Consider the following 20669-nt stretch of genomic DNA (forward strand, 5'->3'; position numbering starts at 1 on the left):
CTATCTCTGATTCATCATAGCATTCCTTATTTTATGAGTGGTAAATTGCCTCAAAAAACTGTACAGTACTCGTTAAAAAATAGAAAGTGGTTTAATTTGCAAATACTAGACAATAATATGTAATCATTGCTTCAAATATGTTCAATCAGTGATTTACAAAGAATTTACAAAAGTGGCACTATATAAATTGTGCTCTATGTTAGCATTTTCCTACTAATGAAACCTACATACTTACCTAAATAAATACTTGAATTTGATAACGTAAATCACTTATCATATTTCCTAACAATGTGTAGCTCCCATTATGTTAAACTCAGTTGTTGTTGATTTGATGACTACTTCTATTAGGCTCCCAGCAAAATGTTGTTCCAAAAGGGTTCTTGATCACTACTGACTTTCTTCTAGTGCTTGTGACTTATCAATGAATTCGTGCACTATCTCAAGATGTGGAGAAATGACGCACACCAAGCCTTTCAAGAGTTGCCATTACATGCTTTAGTTTAAATCTATTGCTTTTAAAAACTTTCATTATCTCTGTCATACCTAGTTTCATACTCATAAACACTCTGTTTCCTTTGATGGGACATAATTGATTGTATGCATCTTTGACATACTTAACTAAATCTATAAATGTTTTAGGAGCATTTTGGTCCTTCTAGGAATGAACTGCCCTAAAAAACCCCAAGTTAAGAACATTCAAGTCAGAATTATTTGGAGGTTGACAAACTAGCCTAATGTCTTAATGTCTTTACCTGTTTCTTGAACTGCTGCTATGAATTCTGCATCATATGCTAGTATATATGTGTGGCTTTGCATTGTCTTGCTGAATGTAGATTGGCCCTTGTTCATCAGCTAGCCACTTTTCTTGAATGACTGGTTGCACCTTGTAAATCTACATGTTTTCATATGCTTCTTTTGTAATTGAATTTACTAGCTTTAGTTCTGGAGTCCTTACTAGTAGATTTTGGCTTCTTCTCTTTGCTGGAGGCCACCTAACAAATGGTAAAATACCCAACTTACCATCAAATGTACACTTCCCTGGAGCATTGAAACGTGGTCTTGCTATTACTGCAAGAAACATGACTTCCATTATGAACCTTCTGCTTTTACATGTTCTGCGTGGTTTAAGTTCATTTGGAGCAAATTTTTGGTTGCCCTTAGTCATGTAAAACCACTTTTCATCGACATGTATAATGTTGTAAATGTCAGAAAATTGTGGTTATTCTTCTAATGTGCTCTCTTCAAGTGCTTGCAAACATCATTCCATTCGTTGCTTGATGTTTTCATCTGTAAGTGTTGGCTTGAATGCATTACTATGTAGCTTTATCAAACCTGCCTTTATAAGTCTATGAACTGTTAACCTTGATAAACCAAGAGCTATTGCAAGTGCTCTGATGTTGCTTCGTTTGTGATATGGAATGAGCTTGACTGTGCTAGAATTTATGTACTTCTTCTTTGTTCCACACTTGGAGTTGTTATTGTTGATATTCATGCTTTCTCCTTGCATAACTTGTTTCTTTGCTGCTGACCATAGCCGGTGAACACTACTGCGTGAGCAATTGAACATTTCTCTTGCTTCCTTCATTGCACCTTTCGAATTGTTTTGCATTCCTTGGTTTGGGTGAGCAACCATTTTACCATCAGCTTCCTGTTGTCATTGCTGATCATTTTACACTTTTGATTTACTCTTCACAATTCGGATGCCAAATTGTTCCTACCAAACTAAAAGGTAGAAGAGGCTTAATGTGAGACAGTCCCTTTTGGTTTGGTTGGGCACCATTTAGGAGGACCAAAGAGGTGTGTAAAAAGTGGGTTTGCTTTGACACTTATTGCCTCCAAATTTGGATCGAAGAGGCTGTGAAAGCTTCTCTGATCTCCTTATTTATGGAAGTATGGTGACATTAATCCACCAAAACCTCGATGATGAGGAGAATTTTTTTGAAAGGTTTTAAAAAATTGATACTATTTCCCTCACCCCTTACCCCAAGAACAAGAATGTGTTTTCTCTAGTTTTTCCACTACGTTTTTTTAGTAGGTGAACAATTAATGCTTGAATTCAAAGAGGGCTTTTATAGAAGTTGCAGCAGCATGATAGAAGGTGGGAAATGTTGGCGGGAAGTTGAAATTTTTTATGACCAATTTCTGAATTTTGTTGAATTTTTGTGAGGGAAATTGATTGACTTTGTATAGTTTTGAATTTGAATGAAATGTAAAAAAATTCTGTAACTTTTAATTTAACTTTTGTTGAATTATTTTGCTGTTTTGGCGAAAATATGAAACATTCACAAAATTAGTTGGCGCCATGCAAGTCAAAGCCACAGTTTCCATCACTAATGACTTCCATGCCGTAATGTAAGGCAACATCGGTCCTAGAAGCAAGTGCAAATACCTGCATCGACTGATGTCACATTGATCTTTTGCACAAAACTAATGGTCATTTATTAGTACGCTACAAGATGAAATACGTGTAATTCACAATAGGTGTGTAATTCACAAGTGCAAATACGTGTAATTTCATTAGGTCTGAGCAAAACTATCTAAAGATCCGAAAATATGATGATCCGATCCGCATCCGATCCAAAATTTATGGATATCCGATACGAATTTGATTTCGGATCGGATATCCGATTTGGATTTTTCGGATATCGGATCGGATATCGGATATCCACATTTTGGATTTCGGATATCCAATCCGATATCCGAAAAAATCACCCATATAAAAAATGCCAAACCCTAAAACTACCCTCAATCCCCACTTCCCCAAACCCCTACCCGCCTCTCTTCTTCTCTTTTTCTCTGAATTTCTCCTTCTTCCCCTCTTCTCTTCTTCTTCTCCTTCTCTGTTTTCTCTCCACCCCCTCCTATCACCACCATCACCACCACCACCACCGTCACCGCCGCGTGGGAGGTCGGAATTCACTCCATCTCATCTTCCTGCTTCCACCCACCACCACCTCCAAACTTCTCCTTATCATTTTAATCATAGAAAACAAGTTTGGGTTCGGGTTTAAGTTTCGGTCTCTAGGTGCAGGTTTGGGTTCGGGTGACGGTGAGAGGGGGGTTTCGGGTCTAATTGGGGTTGGGGTTTTGATTTCGGGTATGGATGAGAGGGGTTTTCTATTTCGGGTCTGGGTGGAGGTGGTTCAGATCGAATATCGGATATCCGATTTGTGCTCACCCCTAAATTTCATGACTTACCTGAGGTCATACCTGTTTGTTGTGTACCAAGTTGAGTGTTTCAACGGTTTACATGTTCGAAATAACAAGGATCATGCCTGGTATCATTGTTCCTTTGTCGACCTCGAACATTGTGGTTTACATGTGGTTCTTCAAGGTTTGTATGATCCGGATGCAGCTCCTTTTCAATGATGCGAGATACATTTCAAAGTATAGCAGGATCACTACCAATGACCTCATCAACCAGGGAACGAAAATGTGCAGCTTCCTCGGTTGAATCGTTAACGCTCACAGGTATATCAACACCATCAATAATAACCAAGGTCATCCAGAATGGATGAATTTGCCTGATATACAAGCCTGACTATGCAACTAGCGAATCATGTATCTGGCAAGCACATGGTAAACCATGGGTCACACGCATTGCACATCCATAACGCTCATACACTTGGTAACTCAACTCCCTCATCCTTCTCGTCTCATCATCGAGAATTTTCAAACAATGTTGAGATACTTTGCCATTTATATGTGACAGTGGCAATTGTATGTACTTCTCACCAATTTTCGATTTTGATGCCTCCAAACCATTACGAATTGCAATGATCTGATTACCAATATGACAATGTACTCGGGCCCATACGGTATCCAAAGAACCTACCGTTGATTCAGATTATAAAAAAACATTATGATTTTTAATTAAAATTACTAAAACGAAGTAAAGACAACAACTACAACATTATAACAACGAACCTAACGATGATTCAAATAAACCACGTCTTCACTGCCAAATGTTGGCTCTCAACTCTACAATTACTCATGTTACCAAAGTGAAAAACTTGGTTCGTCCAAAATATCACAAATTTGATTTTATGACAAAGCCATGTTCTCTCAACGTAAGTAATCACTGTCGGATAGCTTTCCCACCTAGCTTTCGTTGTATCTACAGCAACATTATAATCTGCCTCGATTGTAGCATCCATGATACGTTTCCATTTGCTATTTTTAAAACTCACACCGATCTTCTTATTTTTTAACACATCAGTCACCCTAGCCTCCACATCTTTGTTAATGTGCCATCGATAAAGTAAATGCGACGTCCCTGGAAACACTTCTCTCAATGCCGCACAGAGGTCAAGTTCACAGTTTGACAAAAATACCGATGGTTCTTTATCTTACCCAATCAACTCCCTTAATCTCTACAACACCCACCGATAGCTTGTCGTGCACTCGTTGCGCATGAACACATAACCAACGAGGAAATTCTGATTTGTCGGTGTTACACCTACTATCTCAAAGAACGGCATCCCGTATCGGTTGGTCTTGTATATCGAATCCGTACCGATTACATGTGAGTATGTGCGTAGTATGTTTACCGTGATTCGGTGCACCATAAATGCATGTTGTAGAACGCCGAGGTCATCGGCCATGACCTAGTAAATATACTGACTCTATCTCGCCAAATGAAGAAATTGTTGAACAACTCCTCTGCCTTCAGACATCTCCGTTCTCAAGTCATTCCGGCAATTGTAAATGTGTTGATGTTTGGATGATCATTAGGAAATTGCTTTGCAATAGTTGTCATGATGTTACGGGGTGCAACCTAAGCTTGGACTTTATCATGTCACGCACAACCTTTTTTGCATCTGGGCTCAAGGCACTAATTTTACGATGACCCTCCTGATACACAATCATTAGATGGTTATAGGTCCCAGTTTCATCATTTTTTGCACGGATCTTCCAACTGTCTGTGATGAATTCATAATATATCTTGATGTAGAAAAAACAAGCATTAGCATTGGTTTTTGTGTCCTTTCGTTTTGCGTTCTCAAAATCTCTCGACTTGCTCTTCCGTCCCCGATCACATTTCAAATATCGATACGGCCGACCATCTCTGGTTTTGTTGTAAGACAATTTAACCAAAATAAATCTCATATTTATTGAAACAACATCCGCCCATTTAACAGCATCATCAAACGTTGAAAATAACGTGTCCGTGACAAAATTCACACTATAATTCACACCATCACCGCCGTTTTCAGACTCCAAATCCTATAAAATAAAAGAAAACACACAAATTCTCCAATAATTTTGTTTATTATAATATTAATAACAATATTTATAATATCACTAATCACAATTTAAATAATAAGATTGATCACAATAATATATTTAAAACACTAATAATAAGCAAATAATAAATAAACCAACATTAATATCACAACATTAACTAATAAATTATCACAAAAATAATAATAATCACAATAAAAATTATAATAATAATATAAAGATTACATTAATAAATTTGATTAATTGGTTTAAAAAAAAATTTTGATTAATTAATCAATACAATACAAATTTAAAAAAAAAAACAAAAAAAGGACATCTGCCCAGAATTTCTAAATCCACCTTGGTGGATTCGCTTAAAATTTCCGGATCCACCTAAGAAGATCTTGAAATTCTAGGCGGATGTGTCTTAAATTTTCGGATCTACCTTGGTGGATCCGAAAATTTTAAGCGAATCCACCAAGGTGGTTCCGGATATTTTACTGCTAGAGGGTTTAGGTGACTTCTGCTACATATATCAACCAAAAAAAAAAAAGTTGTGGTTTCTATTTGTTTTTGCATTGCTTTCGGAGGGTTGATGTGATTCCTATTTAAGGGAGTTTTTGTAAATTATTGTTTGGGTTTCATAGTTTAAGTGTTAATTTGCTGAAATTTCTTGAACACGAAGTTGAGCTTAATTAAGTGTATAAAGCTAAGATTTTCCAGAACTGAATTTTCTATTGACATTGAGTGACTTGTATATTAAACCTCATATTCCAGTACATTAACGGTTTTGAATTGTTTGTGTTTGCGGGTGTAATGGTCTTCTTGCTGTAGTGATGCATGTTTAAGGTGGCTTTTACAAATAGTTTGGGGTTTCAGAGTTTAAGGTGCAAAATACACTTTAATGGAGAGGTCATTTCCTGGTTATGTAATGGATACTAGAATAGCCTCTTACAATTATACCCTTCATTTGGATGTTGTTATTAAGGTTTCTTTAAACATACTATTCTTTGGGGCGTGGTGGTTATGGTTATAACACTGAGACTTTGGGTGCGCTGACTAATGTGATTACTGCTGTTTTATAAACAAAAATTGAGTTGGGTTTGTTGCTAATTTCATTTTGTCTATATTTCTTTGTTGGTTTAATTGTGCATAGTTTTTGAGGATTGGCTATTTCAGGTGAGGAATTCTAGGACTCTAGCTATTAGAGTCATTTATGACTCTAGTAAGGGCATAGCCGTCCTTTCACTGTTTACCCACTTGAATAAAAAAAACAGGAAATTGAAAAGAAAAACCAAAAACCAAGGCTAGAAAAAGGACAGTATTAAAAAAAGAGTGGAATAGGACAACTCGTTAAACTAAAGAAAAACAAAAAAGGGGAAAACGACAGCACATTAAGCCTTGGTACTTTCCCCGTGGTGTCTCTTTCTAAAATTACGCCCTCTCTCTAAAAGTTCTCTCTCTCTCTCTCTCGCTAAATTGCTTGAATATCTGCGGCGACATTCCTGTTAAAGACGATCGTTTTCTTGCCAAAATTTAAGCTCAAGTCCATACCAATTACGGCCTACATGTAACATCTCGTCAAGTTTTAATTTGGTATCTAAAAGAATACCATCAACGACAAATAGAAAAAAAGGAATTCCGTCAAAGATCGTTGGAGAATACCATCAAGGGCTGTTGGTATCTAAAAGAATACCATCAAGAATTGTTGGAGAATACCATCAAGGGTTGTTGGTATCTAAAAGAATACCATCAAGAAGTTTGTTGGTATCATAAAAAATACCATCAACAACAAAAGATAGAAGAAGAACAGCACTAATGTTTGTTCCCGCCATGTTTTGGCGCAAAAATTTGTCACATGCTGAGAACTCCATTTGAGGAAATAGCAGAACGAAAAACTCAATTTGCCAGAATTTCTTTACCATCAGAATTGTTGGAGAATACCATCAAGGCTTGCTAGTATCTAAAAGAATACCATCAAGAAGTTTGATGGTATCATAAAAAATACCATCAACAGCAAAAGATAGAACAAGGATAGCACTAACGGTTGTTCCCGCCATGTTTTGGCGCCAAAATGTCACATGTTGAGACCTCCATTTGAGGAAATAGCGGAATGAAGAACTCAATTTACTAGAATTTCTTTTTTGAGAAATTAATTTTTGTTCTAAACTAAACAAAAAATTGAAAAGGGCATTTTTTTTACAGATTTTGTTTTGCCTTTTCTATTTTGTTTTACCTTCATGTTTTTTATAATTGCTTTTTTTGAATTTACCTTTTTGCCCTTATTAGAGTCACCATGACTCTAATATATAGCTAAAGTCCTAGAATTCCTCGTTTCAGGTTACTTTGCTGTTGATTGTTTGAGTTGTCAGCTGCTTGCTGCTTTGCTAAGATTGTTTAAGGTATACGTTTATTCCACCTTACTTATTGTTTAGTATTATAGGTACTTCACGCTTGCTGTGTCTTGTGTTTGTCATTTTGTGTAGTCTTTTATCTTTTACTTCTTACATTGTTGTGTTGACTGATGTTGGATCTACAATTTCCCTAGACACATCTCCTGTTTTTATTGTGATTGCATCTGCAGTTTCTTTATTTAGGTTTAATACGTTTAATTTTGTGCAGCTTTTTATGAAATGTTGTTTACTCATGCCTATTAAGAGTTTTGCTTTCATGTTTACGAGGGTGTTTGTGAAAGGAATGGAGTCCTTTCAAAAAGTGTATTATTCCGATAGAGGGTTCAGAATTATTAGAAAGCTAATTCTTCTGTAAGATCAAGTGATCGGAATGCCTAGGTGGAGGCCACTTCCGATCAGTAATATTAATGTACAATTAATATTACAGCTTAATCTTGACTGAACCCTTCGGGTCGAACCAAATCGAACAACCGATCCGAGACGACGAATCAATCCGAATGATGTGATGAGTCGTTAGAGTTTTACGAACAAAGACGTTGGATATCGAGCTTAGAGCGTCGAGGCCGAGCGTCGCAAGTCGAGTCGAATTTGGAATTTGACAAGACGTGAAATCAATCAAGTTACAAGTTCGAGCCTAGACGTAGCCATACATTGGCCTAGCCATGTGGGTGCTAGGCTAGGCAAGACCCCTCGCAATGTTAGGCGTGCTAGGGCCATGCATGCTAGCTAGCCATCGCAGCCTTGCGTGCGTGCTAGCATGCCATGCGCCCAGCCAATGGAAGGTTAGGCCTTGCTAGCATGCTAGGCGCTGGTGCAAAGCATGGCCTAGCACTGCTCGCAAGCATCGCAGCCATTTCATGCTTGCTGGCGTGATGGTGCCTAGCTATCGCAGCCACGCACCATGCGTGCTAGCTGTACCAGGCATCGCTGCGCACCATGCGTGCTGGGCCTCGCATGGCAGCAGCCTAGTGCTTCGCACAACGCACCAGCTAGAAGCGTGCTAGGCATGCTGGGTTGTGCGTGTACCTCGCATAGCAGCGCCCAACACCACGCACCAAGCAGCAACGAGGCATTGCGTGCTGGCTGGCCTTGTGCTGGCTGTGTGCGTGTGTGCTGCCTGGCTGGCCAGGCTGCCCAGCCTTGGTGCTAGATGCCAGCTGGCAGCCTTGGCAGCTAAGGCAGGCTGCCAGCCAGCCACTTGGAGGGGAGGGCCGGCTTTGCTTGTGGGGACCAAGGGTTGGAGCTTTGCCTTGGGGAGCAAGGCTATGGTCCCCCCCCTGGAAATGATCATCACCTAATCTCTCATCCTCCTTGTGCCACTTGTAACTTATTGATTGAATTGCAATTTTATTTTTGTTTTGATTACAATAAAATGGGAAAATTGCAAATCTCCCACATTGATTGTGAATGGGAAATCAAGGTTCATTTCCCTATAAATACCAAGGTTTTGGGATTTGGGAAAAACACTAGAGTAGAACTAAAAAGGCATCTCCTTAGAAAAGTGAGAAAACCTTAAGTTCGTAAAACTCTAGTTTTTATTGGTCGGGTCCCGACTAACTTTTGGGGCTTGGACCGTTCGGGTCGGGTTCGTGGGTACGAGCCGTCGGAGACCTTCGCATTTGTGGGGGTTCAAGTTTTTGAAGTAAGAGCTCGGGATTCGAGCGAAGCACGCGCCAAGGGTATGAATGTCATTTCCTTCTCTCTCTTAATTGTTGTTTAATTTATGATTGCATGCTTAGTCGCTTTAATTAGTGTGCGGGTCTTGGGTGGGTTTCTTCTTCCGCGAAAAGTCGGACTCTACAAAACCCAACAGCGGTATCGGAGCCGCGCTCACTTTAATTATTGTGAATAATAATTAATTAAGGTGATTTAAAATGGATTTAAATTTCTGGTTTTGCTTTCTAATTGGATTAGAAGCTCGTTTTAATTAGTTTCAATCTCGTATTTTTTCTATTATGGCTGACGAACCCAGATTTCGACTCAAAAATAGTGATTTTTGGGTGGAATCGATGTTCTAAATAATTTCTGATCCTTTTAGGGTTGTTTAGAAGCCAAAATCCACCCAGAAATATGTTTTTCGAGGGTTTTTTCGTTTTTGACGAAATTTTTTAAATCTTTTAACCTTGATTAATTATTGCATGTTGAAGGTAGATTAAAGGTATGGTTGCATCCCTAATCTACTGCAATTATAAACCTCATTAAGCATGTTTATGAAGTCATAATTGGTGCTTAATTTGGTGTGTTCATTTTTCACATAAACTTGAATTTTTCACATTGTTGCAAATAAGTTGCTTCAAATGTGAATGTTTATGGTGAACTTGCAATTTTTAAGCCCCTAAAATTTCAAAGATCCAATCTTTAATTGTTTATTTGGTTGGAACTTTGATTGCTAAATTCCATGTTAAACTAATTTTGGATTTAATCATTTTTGTGTTGATTAAAGTCCTTAAAATTCAAAACTTGTGATTGAATTTTGATTAATCTTCATATTGGAAGATGTAATTTTTTAAATTTTACACAAGTTATTATTGGGAAATTTCTCATTGGGTGAAAGGGTTTAATTTTCCACCCCCTTTAATTTTGTCAAATCTCATTATTAATTTACATTTGATTAAATTAATTATGAGTGTAGCCCTTTCAATTTTTGTAGCATAAAGAAAGACCTAAATTGTTTTAAGAATGGTTCTTGAATTATTTAGGCTTGTGCACCATTAAAAATTAAATTTAATTAAGTTGGACTTGTTTTAATTTCATTTTTGCCCTAAATTGATTCTAAAATAAATTTAGAATTAATTTTATGTCACACGTATAACGGGAATAAAATCCCGAGAAAAAGTACGCAAATCGAGGCAAAACACCCAAGCACCACCAAGGCTAGCCGGGCTGCTCACCCAGCCCACATGTGGCTACCTTAGGTGCGCACAAGGGTGCTCCACCTAAATTGTTGTTGCTGCTGTGTGGCTGGGCTCATGTGCGCTGCTATGTGCGTGATGCGTGGTGGATGGCTACTGGCCATGCTTGTGCGTGCTGCTGGGCAGCGAGGCAACAAGCCTCAGCAAGCCAGCCACTCGCCTACCAACGCCAACAAGCAGCCAGCATGCGTAGCATGCGCAGCAAGTTGCTGGTGCCAGCAAGCGTGGCATGCGTTGCTGGGCATGCATGCCAGCACCCAGCACAGGAAGCCGCATCTCCCAAGTGCTGCTAGGCAGCCATGGTGCGCATCCCACGAATTTTTGGGTGGGTCGATTTCTTGCTTGAATTGGGCTATCGGTTTTTGCAAAATTTTGCCATTTTAATTTTATTTAATTATTTTAGCGAGGCTAGGCCTTGGTTTTTCCGACTTTTGCAAAATTTTAATTTTGACAAAATTTGGGTTAACTGCTTAATTAATTGGATCAATTAAGTTGGATGAGGAATTTAGTGGGAGCTTCGTTAATTGCATGAAATAATTGCGTCTTAATCACATAAAATGTTAAACAACTTTGACTAGTTTTAATTAGGCGCATTAATTAGATTAACCACCTAAGTTAGTTACTAATTCGTGCGCGCATTGTTACTTGTTTTTCGTTGTAAAATGCATGGGCCATTCACATATAGTGAATGGATTAATGGAAGATATATTGTTTCACAGGTTTCGTGAAAATGGCAACTAGTGGGGCCCGATTAGGACAGTAAATACGGACTGCGATCCGTTATTTATTTTTGTAAAGCTAAATACGGTCTGCGTACCGTTGCGTATTTTTGTACCTTAATATTTAGATTAATCCTAGTCGTAGTAGCTAGTAATTTTATTTTGGCAAAGATGTCTCAAGACGGCGTTTCTATGAAGACGAGCCAAGATGAAGGTTGTTGAAGATTTGAAGATTTCAAGGGGTCAATGCTAGTTGCCAAATGCATCTTATTTCACTACTACATTTTTTATCTAATGCAACCCCTAAATCCGTTGCATTAGGCACCAAAAACCGTTGTGTTAGGCCTACTGCAACGGCCCCGTACCGTTGCATCCGCTGGCGTTGCCTTAGACCTAATGCAACGGCTTTTAATACCTAATGCAACGGCCAATATAATCCGTCGCTTTAGAGCAATACCTAATGCAACAGCATCATCTATCCGTTGTCTTAGATTACTATCTAATAAATATCATAATAATGAGACCTAATGCAACGGCTGCACATATATATATATATATATATGTATGTATATATATATTTATATATATATATGTATGTATATATATATTTATATATATATATTGTTAGTTAGTTGTTAATTATTAATTTGTTAGTGCAAATAAAAATAAATTTTTTATCATTAAATTAATAATAATGTATCGTACTAATAACGTACGTTACACAACAAAATATTGTTTCCACACTACGTAGTAATAAATATATATGTCTACTAATGAATTACAGAGTAGAACATCATATACAACCGTGCCGCGTTCAAAAATTAAAATGTAACAACAGTGCAAAATACTAGCACAAAATATATTAATTATATATATATATATATATATATATATAAGCTGAAAATTCCAAATCTTCAAAAGCTCGTGCTTAATAAAAATTGAGTTGCCAACAACATTTATTCATCATTTGTTGATTGACATACAATAGTCACCGTACTTGATCTCCATCTAGCTCGCCATGCTCCTACACATAAAATATAAAAGACAGTAATAAATGTGTTAATGTACACATGATAAAGTTTGATAAGTGGGGAGGTTTATGCATGGTGGCATGCAGGACACCGGTGAAGCTATATATACATGTAATGGACCAAGTGGCACAAGAGGGGACAGAAAAACAACTACTACAACAGTAGTAGCAGGGGAGAGGGTAGCAACACACAATGAAGCAACACACAAGGAAGTAACACATGAAGACAAAACAAATTAATGCTCAGACCAACAAGGGTGATAGCCTATGACCAACAACTAAATGCGAACCAAGCAATCTGAAATTGAGTGACAGCGACAAAATACCAAGCAATCATGTTCAGAAATAAATTGAAGGAAATGGGTTTTGATCTTAGAAAAGATGTCTTTGTTTGACGAAGCAACAGTTAGCCAAGCAAAGATACACAGCCAGAAAAGGATGAAGAAAAATTCAGCCACGTGCTCAGAGAGAAAAGGTTGTACAAGGTTGGGTGATAGCCTATGACCAACAACCATATGCGAACCAAGGCAGCATCAACACAAGCAACTTAGAAGCATAGGAAAGTAATTTTTGATACCTGATTAATTGTTCCACCAGATTTAGAAGATTTTTCGTTTTGATCAATGAACTGACGTGGTGCACTGGATGCATCGTTTGGAGCTGATGGCATCACAAAATCAGGAATGACAAGATTAATCTTAGGGTTAGCTTCACGAAGTTGAGTCAAAACAGCGGTTGTAAGGCCTGGTACAAGTTGTGTTATTTGTTCTTGCATACTTGTTATGAATTCCTCTGGGAATATGAAATCCGACTTTTTATCTTTTTTCTTCAAATCTGTCATTCTTACACTTTTTCCATGAAGGCGTAAATGACTTTTGCGCTTAGAGTTAGGAATAACTTCAGAGTAAGGGTCCTTAGAGTTAGAAAACTATGTTTGCGGTTGCACTTTGGCATATTTGGAGAGCAAGAGATAATGTGGTTTTCCAGCTAGCCATGACTCACCCCATTATTATGTTTAATAGATATATGGTGGATTTGGTGGCTACCATTAACACATTTCAGGGATAGGTTAATGCTCCTCCAAACCGACAAGTGAAGGCAAGATAGGAGAGGCCTTTGGGCCAATCTGTCAAAGTTAACACAAATGGTGCGTGGCGAAATGATAATAAAGCTGCAGCTGGAGGAGTGGTTCGAGGCTCGGATGGGACTTGGTTCTTTGGGAAATGATGGTAGACCAAGGAACGGAATCCGGCTGAGGCTGAGCTGTTGGCAATGAGAGGTGGGATGCAAATGGTGGTGGATGCTGGGTTCAAGGAAGCAGTGCTGGAAACAGATGCTAAGTCACTCAAGACTACAATCGAGGATGTGGGAAAGCAGGGAACTCATGAGCTTGCTGTCATCCTCAAGGATATGCAGGAGCTGCTCAACAAAGGGTGCAGGTTTGAATTCAGCTATGTGTCCAGAGATGTAAACAATGTAGCACACTACCTTGCGAAGCTAGCAATGGACGTGGACGGGCTGATGTTGATTCATGATGATCCTCCTAACTGTGTTAAAGATGTGTATGAAGCTGATCTTAGGGGAAGCGTGGCTTAATTCTTTGACTGGGTTTTTTAGTGCTTTGTATTTGATCTCTGGCAACCTTGATCTAGTTAACTGGGTAGTGCTTAGTACTTTGTATTTCGGAATGGGTGGCATGCTTTGGGTGTTGGGGGAAGCAGAGTTACTCGGGTTTTATTTTGCTTATGCTTTTTGTTTCGGGTGAAAACAATGGGACCTTGCCGAAGGTCCGCTGAAATGGAGAAGGCTGGATTCGGTCCAAGTAATGTTGGGCCGAAGGTTTCCTGCACAGTAAACACACGTAAACTAGCCTCGGGGGTGTTGCCGAGGAAGGCCCCTCCGATGCTAAAGTCAGTACAATGTGTAAGAAGAGGACACTATGCAAGAGAGTTTGTTGCTTGAGGCTTTTATGGAATATATCAGAATATATGAATGAACATATGAATCTATGAATGAATAATCATCTATGAATGTATCAATATTGATGGCTTTTATACCTCATCATACATGGAGAGGTTGGGCCTTAGCCCAATTGGCTTGCTTTGTGGGCTGACCTTTGACTTTAGCACAATTGGAGAGTTGAACCTTGACCTTGGGCTTTTAATTGGATCATTTAGTGCTTAGGCCCAATTGGACTAAATTGGACCCAAACAACTTGCCCCCCAGACCCGATTTGGAAGGATGACGGGTCGGGTTTGATTTAATTCAGAAAAGGAGGGAAGTAAATGATTTAATTAATCAAAAATTTGAATTTAAACCGTAATTAATGAGATAACAACGGTTAAGGCAGATGATTGTGGAAGTTGGACGGATAATGGGCAGTTTAATCACAAGATCATGTGTTTAACGGTTACTTAGTGGAGTATTTAAGAGAAATTAAAACGCAGACTCCTCGTATCCCATTCCTGGAGATATAAACAGAGGCGCGTCATCTCTCCTCACTTATTCACCAACACAAACCCAGAATTCTCGAGAGAGAAACCAAGAACCCGCATCAAAACTTCGCAAATTCCCCGAGCATTAAGCTTAGAAATTGAGACTTGCCACTACGAACTCGTAAATCGGCAACTTTCGCTTCAGATTAAGGTAAATTCCTTTGATTTCAGTTTATTTTTCTTCGAATTCGAACTCCTTCCCCTTTTTTTTCGACTTTTTTCTTCGAAATAATCAATGGCAAGAGGAGTTAGAGGTAGAGCCCGTGCTCCAAGAAGAGCAAGGCCGATTCCCGATCCTAGGAACAGGATTGGGACCTGGAATGGACAAAGGCCAGAGTCTGACCCTGCTGAAGGGATTAGGGCGACTCCCCTTTCCTCGGCTCCTCCTCAGAGAACGGAGGAGCCGAGCGCTTCTGGACGGGATGATGAAGTTCCCGCTGTCCTTTGGGATATCCTCCCCGGGTTTTCAGAATGGGAGAATGCCGAAGTTTCTTCGGCCATGATAAAGAACCGCCCCTACCCATGGTGGGTGGAGAATGCCGATCAATATCGATTTGCCGAGCAAATTGAGTTGCATTACGGCATTTTTGAAGCTGATGGGTATTGGTGCCGAATGCCCTCGGCATCCGATAGAATCCATCGTCCACCCCCGGGGTATGTGGGGGTGTACACAAGACAGCTTCAGTACGGGCTGAGGTTCCCTTTGGACGTATTCGTCCGAGACTTGCTGATCTATTACAACATCTCTCTATGTCAGTTAACTCCCACCAGCATCCGAAGGGTGATGACATACTTATGGGTCTGCAAGTTCTTCAAGTATGTGCCGAACCTGCACTGCTTCAAAAAGCTCCATCGGCTAGTGCCAAATATTCAAAGTGGGCACGGAAGCCATGGTTCTGGGTGGTACCGGATTGAGTCCCGGCCCCAATACCTAACCATGTGGCCAAACGACTCTTCAGACAAGGACTAGAGAGGTCAATGGATTTGGGTTAGGGCACCCACAGATCCGGGCCACCCTTGCGTCTTCAGCGCTCCCCGGTACCTCGCTGAGCCTGATCCCGAAATGGGAAGTCTAGGTCCCCCCGCAGATAACGGGGCGGATCCGAACCTTGATCAGCAACATATCTTCGGCAAGCTGCCGAACCGAGGGGGCAGTGGCCGAATGCAGCATATCCCGGAGACTTGGCTCCCCGATACGCATTACGTTTTCCAAGAGAACATGCTAGCAGCTGTTGGCCTCAGCCGAAAGTTTAAGGATGGTAAGCTTCTTCGGCTGGGGCCGAGGCTTTTTAACTATCTCTTTTTCTTCTCTCGCTTCGCTTTTTTATGCTGTGCCAACCTATCTGAACTAACCTTTCCCCTTTCCTTTTTCAGAGCGGGACGAGACCAACGTTGGCATTAACTACGCTCGTCTTGGTGTCAACCGAGAACGAGTTGTAACTGAACGGGCCCCGTCTATCACTGAGCCGAGGCATAGGGAAGTTCATCTAGACTCTTTCCACTTCCAAATTGAGGCTGTTGCTCTGTATCAGAGGCAGAAGCCTTGGTGGAAGAAGAGAGACCCCTGGTTTCAGCTGCTGGACGAAGAAGCTGAAGCTGCCCGTACAGCCGAAGAGGTTGCACGGGTTCTCGAAGCTTGCGAAGGAGGAGAAGGGCCTTCCAGAGCTGCTGAAGCAGAAGCTGCAGCTAGAGCAGCTGAAGAAGACGAGGCTTTGCTGAAGACCTCGGTGAGCTTTCAGACTTAACTTTGTCTTTCTTTTTTCTTTTCTTTTTTTTTTTCTTTCTTTTTTTCTCTCTTTTTTTTTTTTTTTTTTCTTTTTTTACTCACATTCTTCCTCCCCCCTGTCTGTTACAGTCTGAAGAGAGTAACAGACATAGAGAAGGGAAAGCTCTTGTTCGTCCCGAAGACCAAATACAAGGAGAGTCTTCAGACTCAGATATGGACGAGCAGCCCCTTCAGAAAAGGCGCCGAAGGATGGCCATCATCGGCCCTCATGACTTTCAGCGGAGGTCGATGACCATCGGCGTTGCAATAAGGGAACCCGAGGAAGGCAATGGATCGCCGAGGGTTCCCCGGCCACCACCCCAATCACCTCAAAAGACCCCTCCGCCACCTCCTGAGATGGAGGTGGATCAGAGAACTCCCGAATCTAAGGGAGGGGTCCAAGAAGAAATTAAGGAGAGTGCTGCTGAGCACGAAAACAAGGATGCCGTGATGTCCAGTGCTGAGGGTTTCACGGCAAACATCGCAAGAGAGGTTGAGGCTTTCGTCCTCACCCCTGAAGAAGAGGAGGTCATAGTAATTGACTCCTCTGAGAAGGATGATGTTGAGCCATCCAAAGCTAATCAAGCTCCATCGTCATACTTCCCTTCCTTCCAGACTCTGCAATCTGGAGAAATGGGTTTCTCGGCCCCCCGAATTCCAATCCCAGACCACATCTGGGACCTCATATGGGGTCAGAACCGAGAAGGAGCTGCAGCCTACTTCGGCGATTTTGCTGGCATGTCCGAAGTAGATAGGGCAAGGATCTGGTCGCTGAAGGCCACTGCTGGGATGGGCGAATCCAGCAGATCAGTTCCTGACCCAGTCAGGTCTAACCAACTGCTGATGATGCAGGTAATTTTCCTTGTCTTCATTTCCTCTGAAATCCAGCTCTATTTTATTATTATAAATATATATTTTTTTTTGTCTTCCTGTTTTCAGTTCGTGCACAATCAGACTCTCACTGTAGAGCTGATAGATACCCTACAAGATAGGGTAGACGCTGCTGTGCACGACAAGAAGGTAGCTGAAGAGGAATTAAAGCTTGCTAAGCTGAAGCAAGCAGCAGCTGAAGAGAAGCAGCAGAAGGGTGAGGAGTATGAGAAAAGAGCTGCTGAAACCCTCAAAACCTTCTGCGACGCTATGGAGAAGGAAGTTTTTCCCCCACTGATGGAAGGGGAAAAATTCCTCCAGGAGCATATGGGAGTGGACGTCTCCAAATTCAAGGCTGCTGTTGAGAGCCGTATTCAGGAAGGAGCTGCTGCACAAGCTGAAGTGCAGCAACGTCTAGAGGCTCTTGAAGCCAGCCGAATGGCTGCTGAAGAGCTGCTCCAGGCCAAAGATGTCCAACTCTCAGAGGCTGCTGCTGCTGCCAAAGCTCAGAGAGCTAAACTCCATGAGGCTGAGGATCAACTGATGACCCAAAAAGTTGAAGTGGCCCAAGCTCAGACAAAGGCTTCCCAAGTTCAACAGGAGCTGAATGAGCTGAAAGGTTCCTCCTCCAAGCTCGCTGATGAGCTGAAGAAATCCAAGGAAGACTTGGAGGAGACCCAGAAGAAGCTGGTTGATGCTGAGGCTCTACTCAAAGTCCGTGTCTATACCCAAGAGGAATATGAGATGGGTTTCAGAAACGGGTTCAGAGTATGCCGAAGAGTCTGCCTTCATGCTGAACTGAAGCTGGACTGGTCTAAATGTGCTGAATGGGTCCAGAATCCCGAAGACCCTCATATGAAGTATGCAACTCCAGTCGAAGCTGAAATTCTTAAGGCTGAGGAAGCCGAAGAGGAAGCTGAGAGAATGGAGTTGGAAGCTGAACAGAGGGAAAGGGAGGCTCGGCAGAGTGCAAAGCCCGCTTCTTCTGTTGCTGGGGCTGAGGCCACCATGGGGCTCAACGCTGATCAGTCTGATCCTCAGGCTGAAGCATAGGAACTCGGGCAGTCGTCTTCAGAATCTTGCGGTTCATCATGTGCTTAACTTTAGACTTGCCGCTTTCTGAATTTTTTGCCTTGTTTTTTGCTTCAGCTTGCCTTATCGTACATCAGTTTATTTTTTTTTTCTTATGTACGTATTTCGGCAGCTGTTATTTTCCGCTTGTGGGCGGCTGCCGATACAGTTTAATTGAACTTGTAGCTCAATTTCTGAGCATGAATTATTAATCTGATGCTCTTTTCTTCAGTTGCTTTGTTTTTGAATGCTTTACTGTTTCTGTTTCTTCAATTCTGTCGTACATACTTGCACTGAGAGTGCTTCTTGCCCCCCAGAAATTAAAGTATGACTTCAGCTGAATAAGCAATTTCTTCACTTCTTCAAAATGGGTACCCGAAACACAGGGCCAACTGAAGGCAATGCTTCTGGGATACAAGTCTTACTGAAGATTGACTTCATCTGAAAGTTGGATATCCGAAACACAGGGCCAACTGAAGGCAATGCTTTGGATATTAGCTTTCTGGGATACAAGGCTCAGTTAAGGCAATATCCCAGAATTGTCCATGGACTCATGTCTTTGGAGAACAAGTCTTACTGAAGTTTGACTTCAGCTGAAAGACCAGTGTTCTTTAAAAAGACGCATATCCGAAACACAGGGCCAACTGAAGGCAATGTTTCGAATAATGGCTTTCTGGGATACAAGGCTCAGTTAAGGCAATATCCCAGAATTGTCCATGGACTAATGTCTTTGGAGAACAAGTCTTACTGAAGTTTGACTTTAGCTGAAAGACCAGTGTTCTTTAAAAAGACGAGTTTTGTTAGCAATCTGAAATCCAGTTACCCGAAGGCGAAGGTTTCAGACGAGGCTGATTTAAAAATTTTCAACTGTTGCTGTTATCCTTGATTTTCTGTCTATCTTTGAAAAATGGATACCCGAAACACAGGGCCAACTTAAGGCAATGTTTCGGATAATGGCTCTCTGGGATACAAGGCTCAGTTAAGGCAATATCCCAGAATTGTCCATGGACTCATGTCTTTGGAGAACAAGTCTTACTGAAGTTTGACTTCAGCTGAAAGACCAGTGTTCTTTAAAAAGACGAGTTTTGTCAGCAATCTGAAACCCAGTTACCCGAAGGCGAAGGTTTCAGACGAGGCTGAATAAAAAAACCCTTAAAGAGTAGATAGAACAAAGAAAATTTTGAAAGGATAAAAAGTTGTAAACATTTATATAAATGGCGGCTCCAAGGCCTTTCATTAGTTCAAAATGTACTTACAAAGATTGTTCTGCCCCGAAGGGTTCACACATGGTATTTTTTCAGTACATCAGCGTTCCAGTGATTTTTCAACTCAGTTCCATCCAACTGCCGAAGTCGGTATGTCCCTGGCCGAAGCTCATCATAAATTTCATTAGGTCCTTCCCATGCAGCTGAGAGTTTCCCATGGATTCGGCCTTTCTGAACTGCAGCAGCATTCCGAAGGACAAGGTCTCCAATTTTGAGAGGCCTTGCATGGACCCTTCGGTTATAAAATTTGCTGATTCTCTGCTTATAGGCGGCCATTCTATCTCGGGCTGAGTCTCTTACTTCGTCGAGGAAATCGAGAGATTCCCTCATCAGTCGCTCATTCTCAGCCGAGAAGTGGTGCACTCGAAGGCTCTCAGAGCCAATTTCCACTGGAAGGACGGCTTCGGCACCATACACCAGTTCAAAAGGTGAGTGGCCCGTTGCCTCTTTTTCAGTTGTCCGAAGGGACCAAAGGGTTCCAGGGAGCTCCTCTAGCCATTTGGACTTTTGATCTTCCACCCTCTTCTTGAGGGCATTTAAGATCTGTTTATTTGCAGCTTCGGCTTGTCCGTTACTTTGCGTGTGGCATACCGCTGAATATGCCAGTCTGATGCCGAACTGATCTGTATACCGCTTCAGCGGTAAGTTATCAAATTGCCTCCCATGATCGAAGACAAATACTCTCGGGATGCCAAAGCGAGTGATGATATTCTGCCAGATAAATTTTCTGACAGTTTGCTCTGTAATGTTCGAGGCTGCTTCGGCCTCGATCCATTTACTGAAGTAGTCGACACCAACTATCAGCCATTTTTTCTGGTACACAGCCTCTGGAAATGGTCCCAGTATATCCAGTCCCCATTGGGCAAACGGGAGTGGATTAAGGATCGGCTGAAGATCCCTTGCTG

General features: G+C 41.0%; 1 protein-coding gene across 1 annotated transcript; it reads left to right on the plus strand.

Moving 5' to 3' along the window:
* Positions 1–13570: 13570 nt before the first annotated feature.
* Positions 13571–13894, plus strand: LOC110738519. Its single transcript, XM_021918929.1, has one exon. The coding sequence runs from the start codon at positions 13571–13573 to the stop codon at positions 13892–13894; it is 324 nt and encodes a 107-aa protein (XP_021774621.1).
* Positions 13895–20669: the final 6775 nt, after the last annotated feature.

The sequence above is a fragment of the Chenopodium quinoa genome, unplaced genomic scaffold (genome assembly GCF_001683475.1).
Source record: "Chenopodium quinoa cultivar QQ74 unplaced genomic scaffold, ASM168347v1, whole genome shotgun sequence".
Lineage (NCBI taxonomy): Eukaryota > Viridiplantae > Streptophyta > Magnoliopsida > Caryophyllales > Amaranthaceae > Chenopodium > Chenopodium quinoa.

Bases quoted from the DNA above. Each gene is read 5' to 3' on its own strand.
- LOC110738519 (XM_021918929.1), top strand. From the start codon at position 13,571: ATGAGAGGTGGGATGCAAATGGTGGTGGATGCTGGGTTCAAGGAAGCA.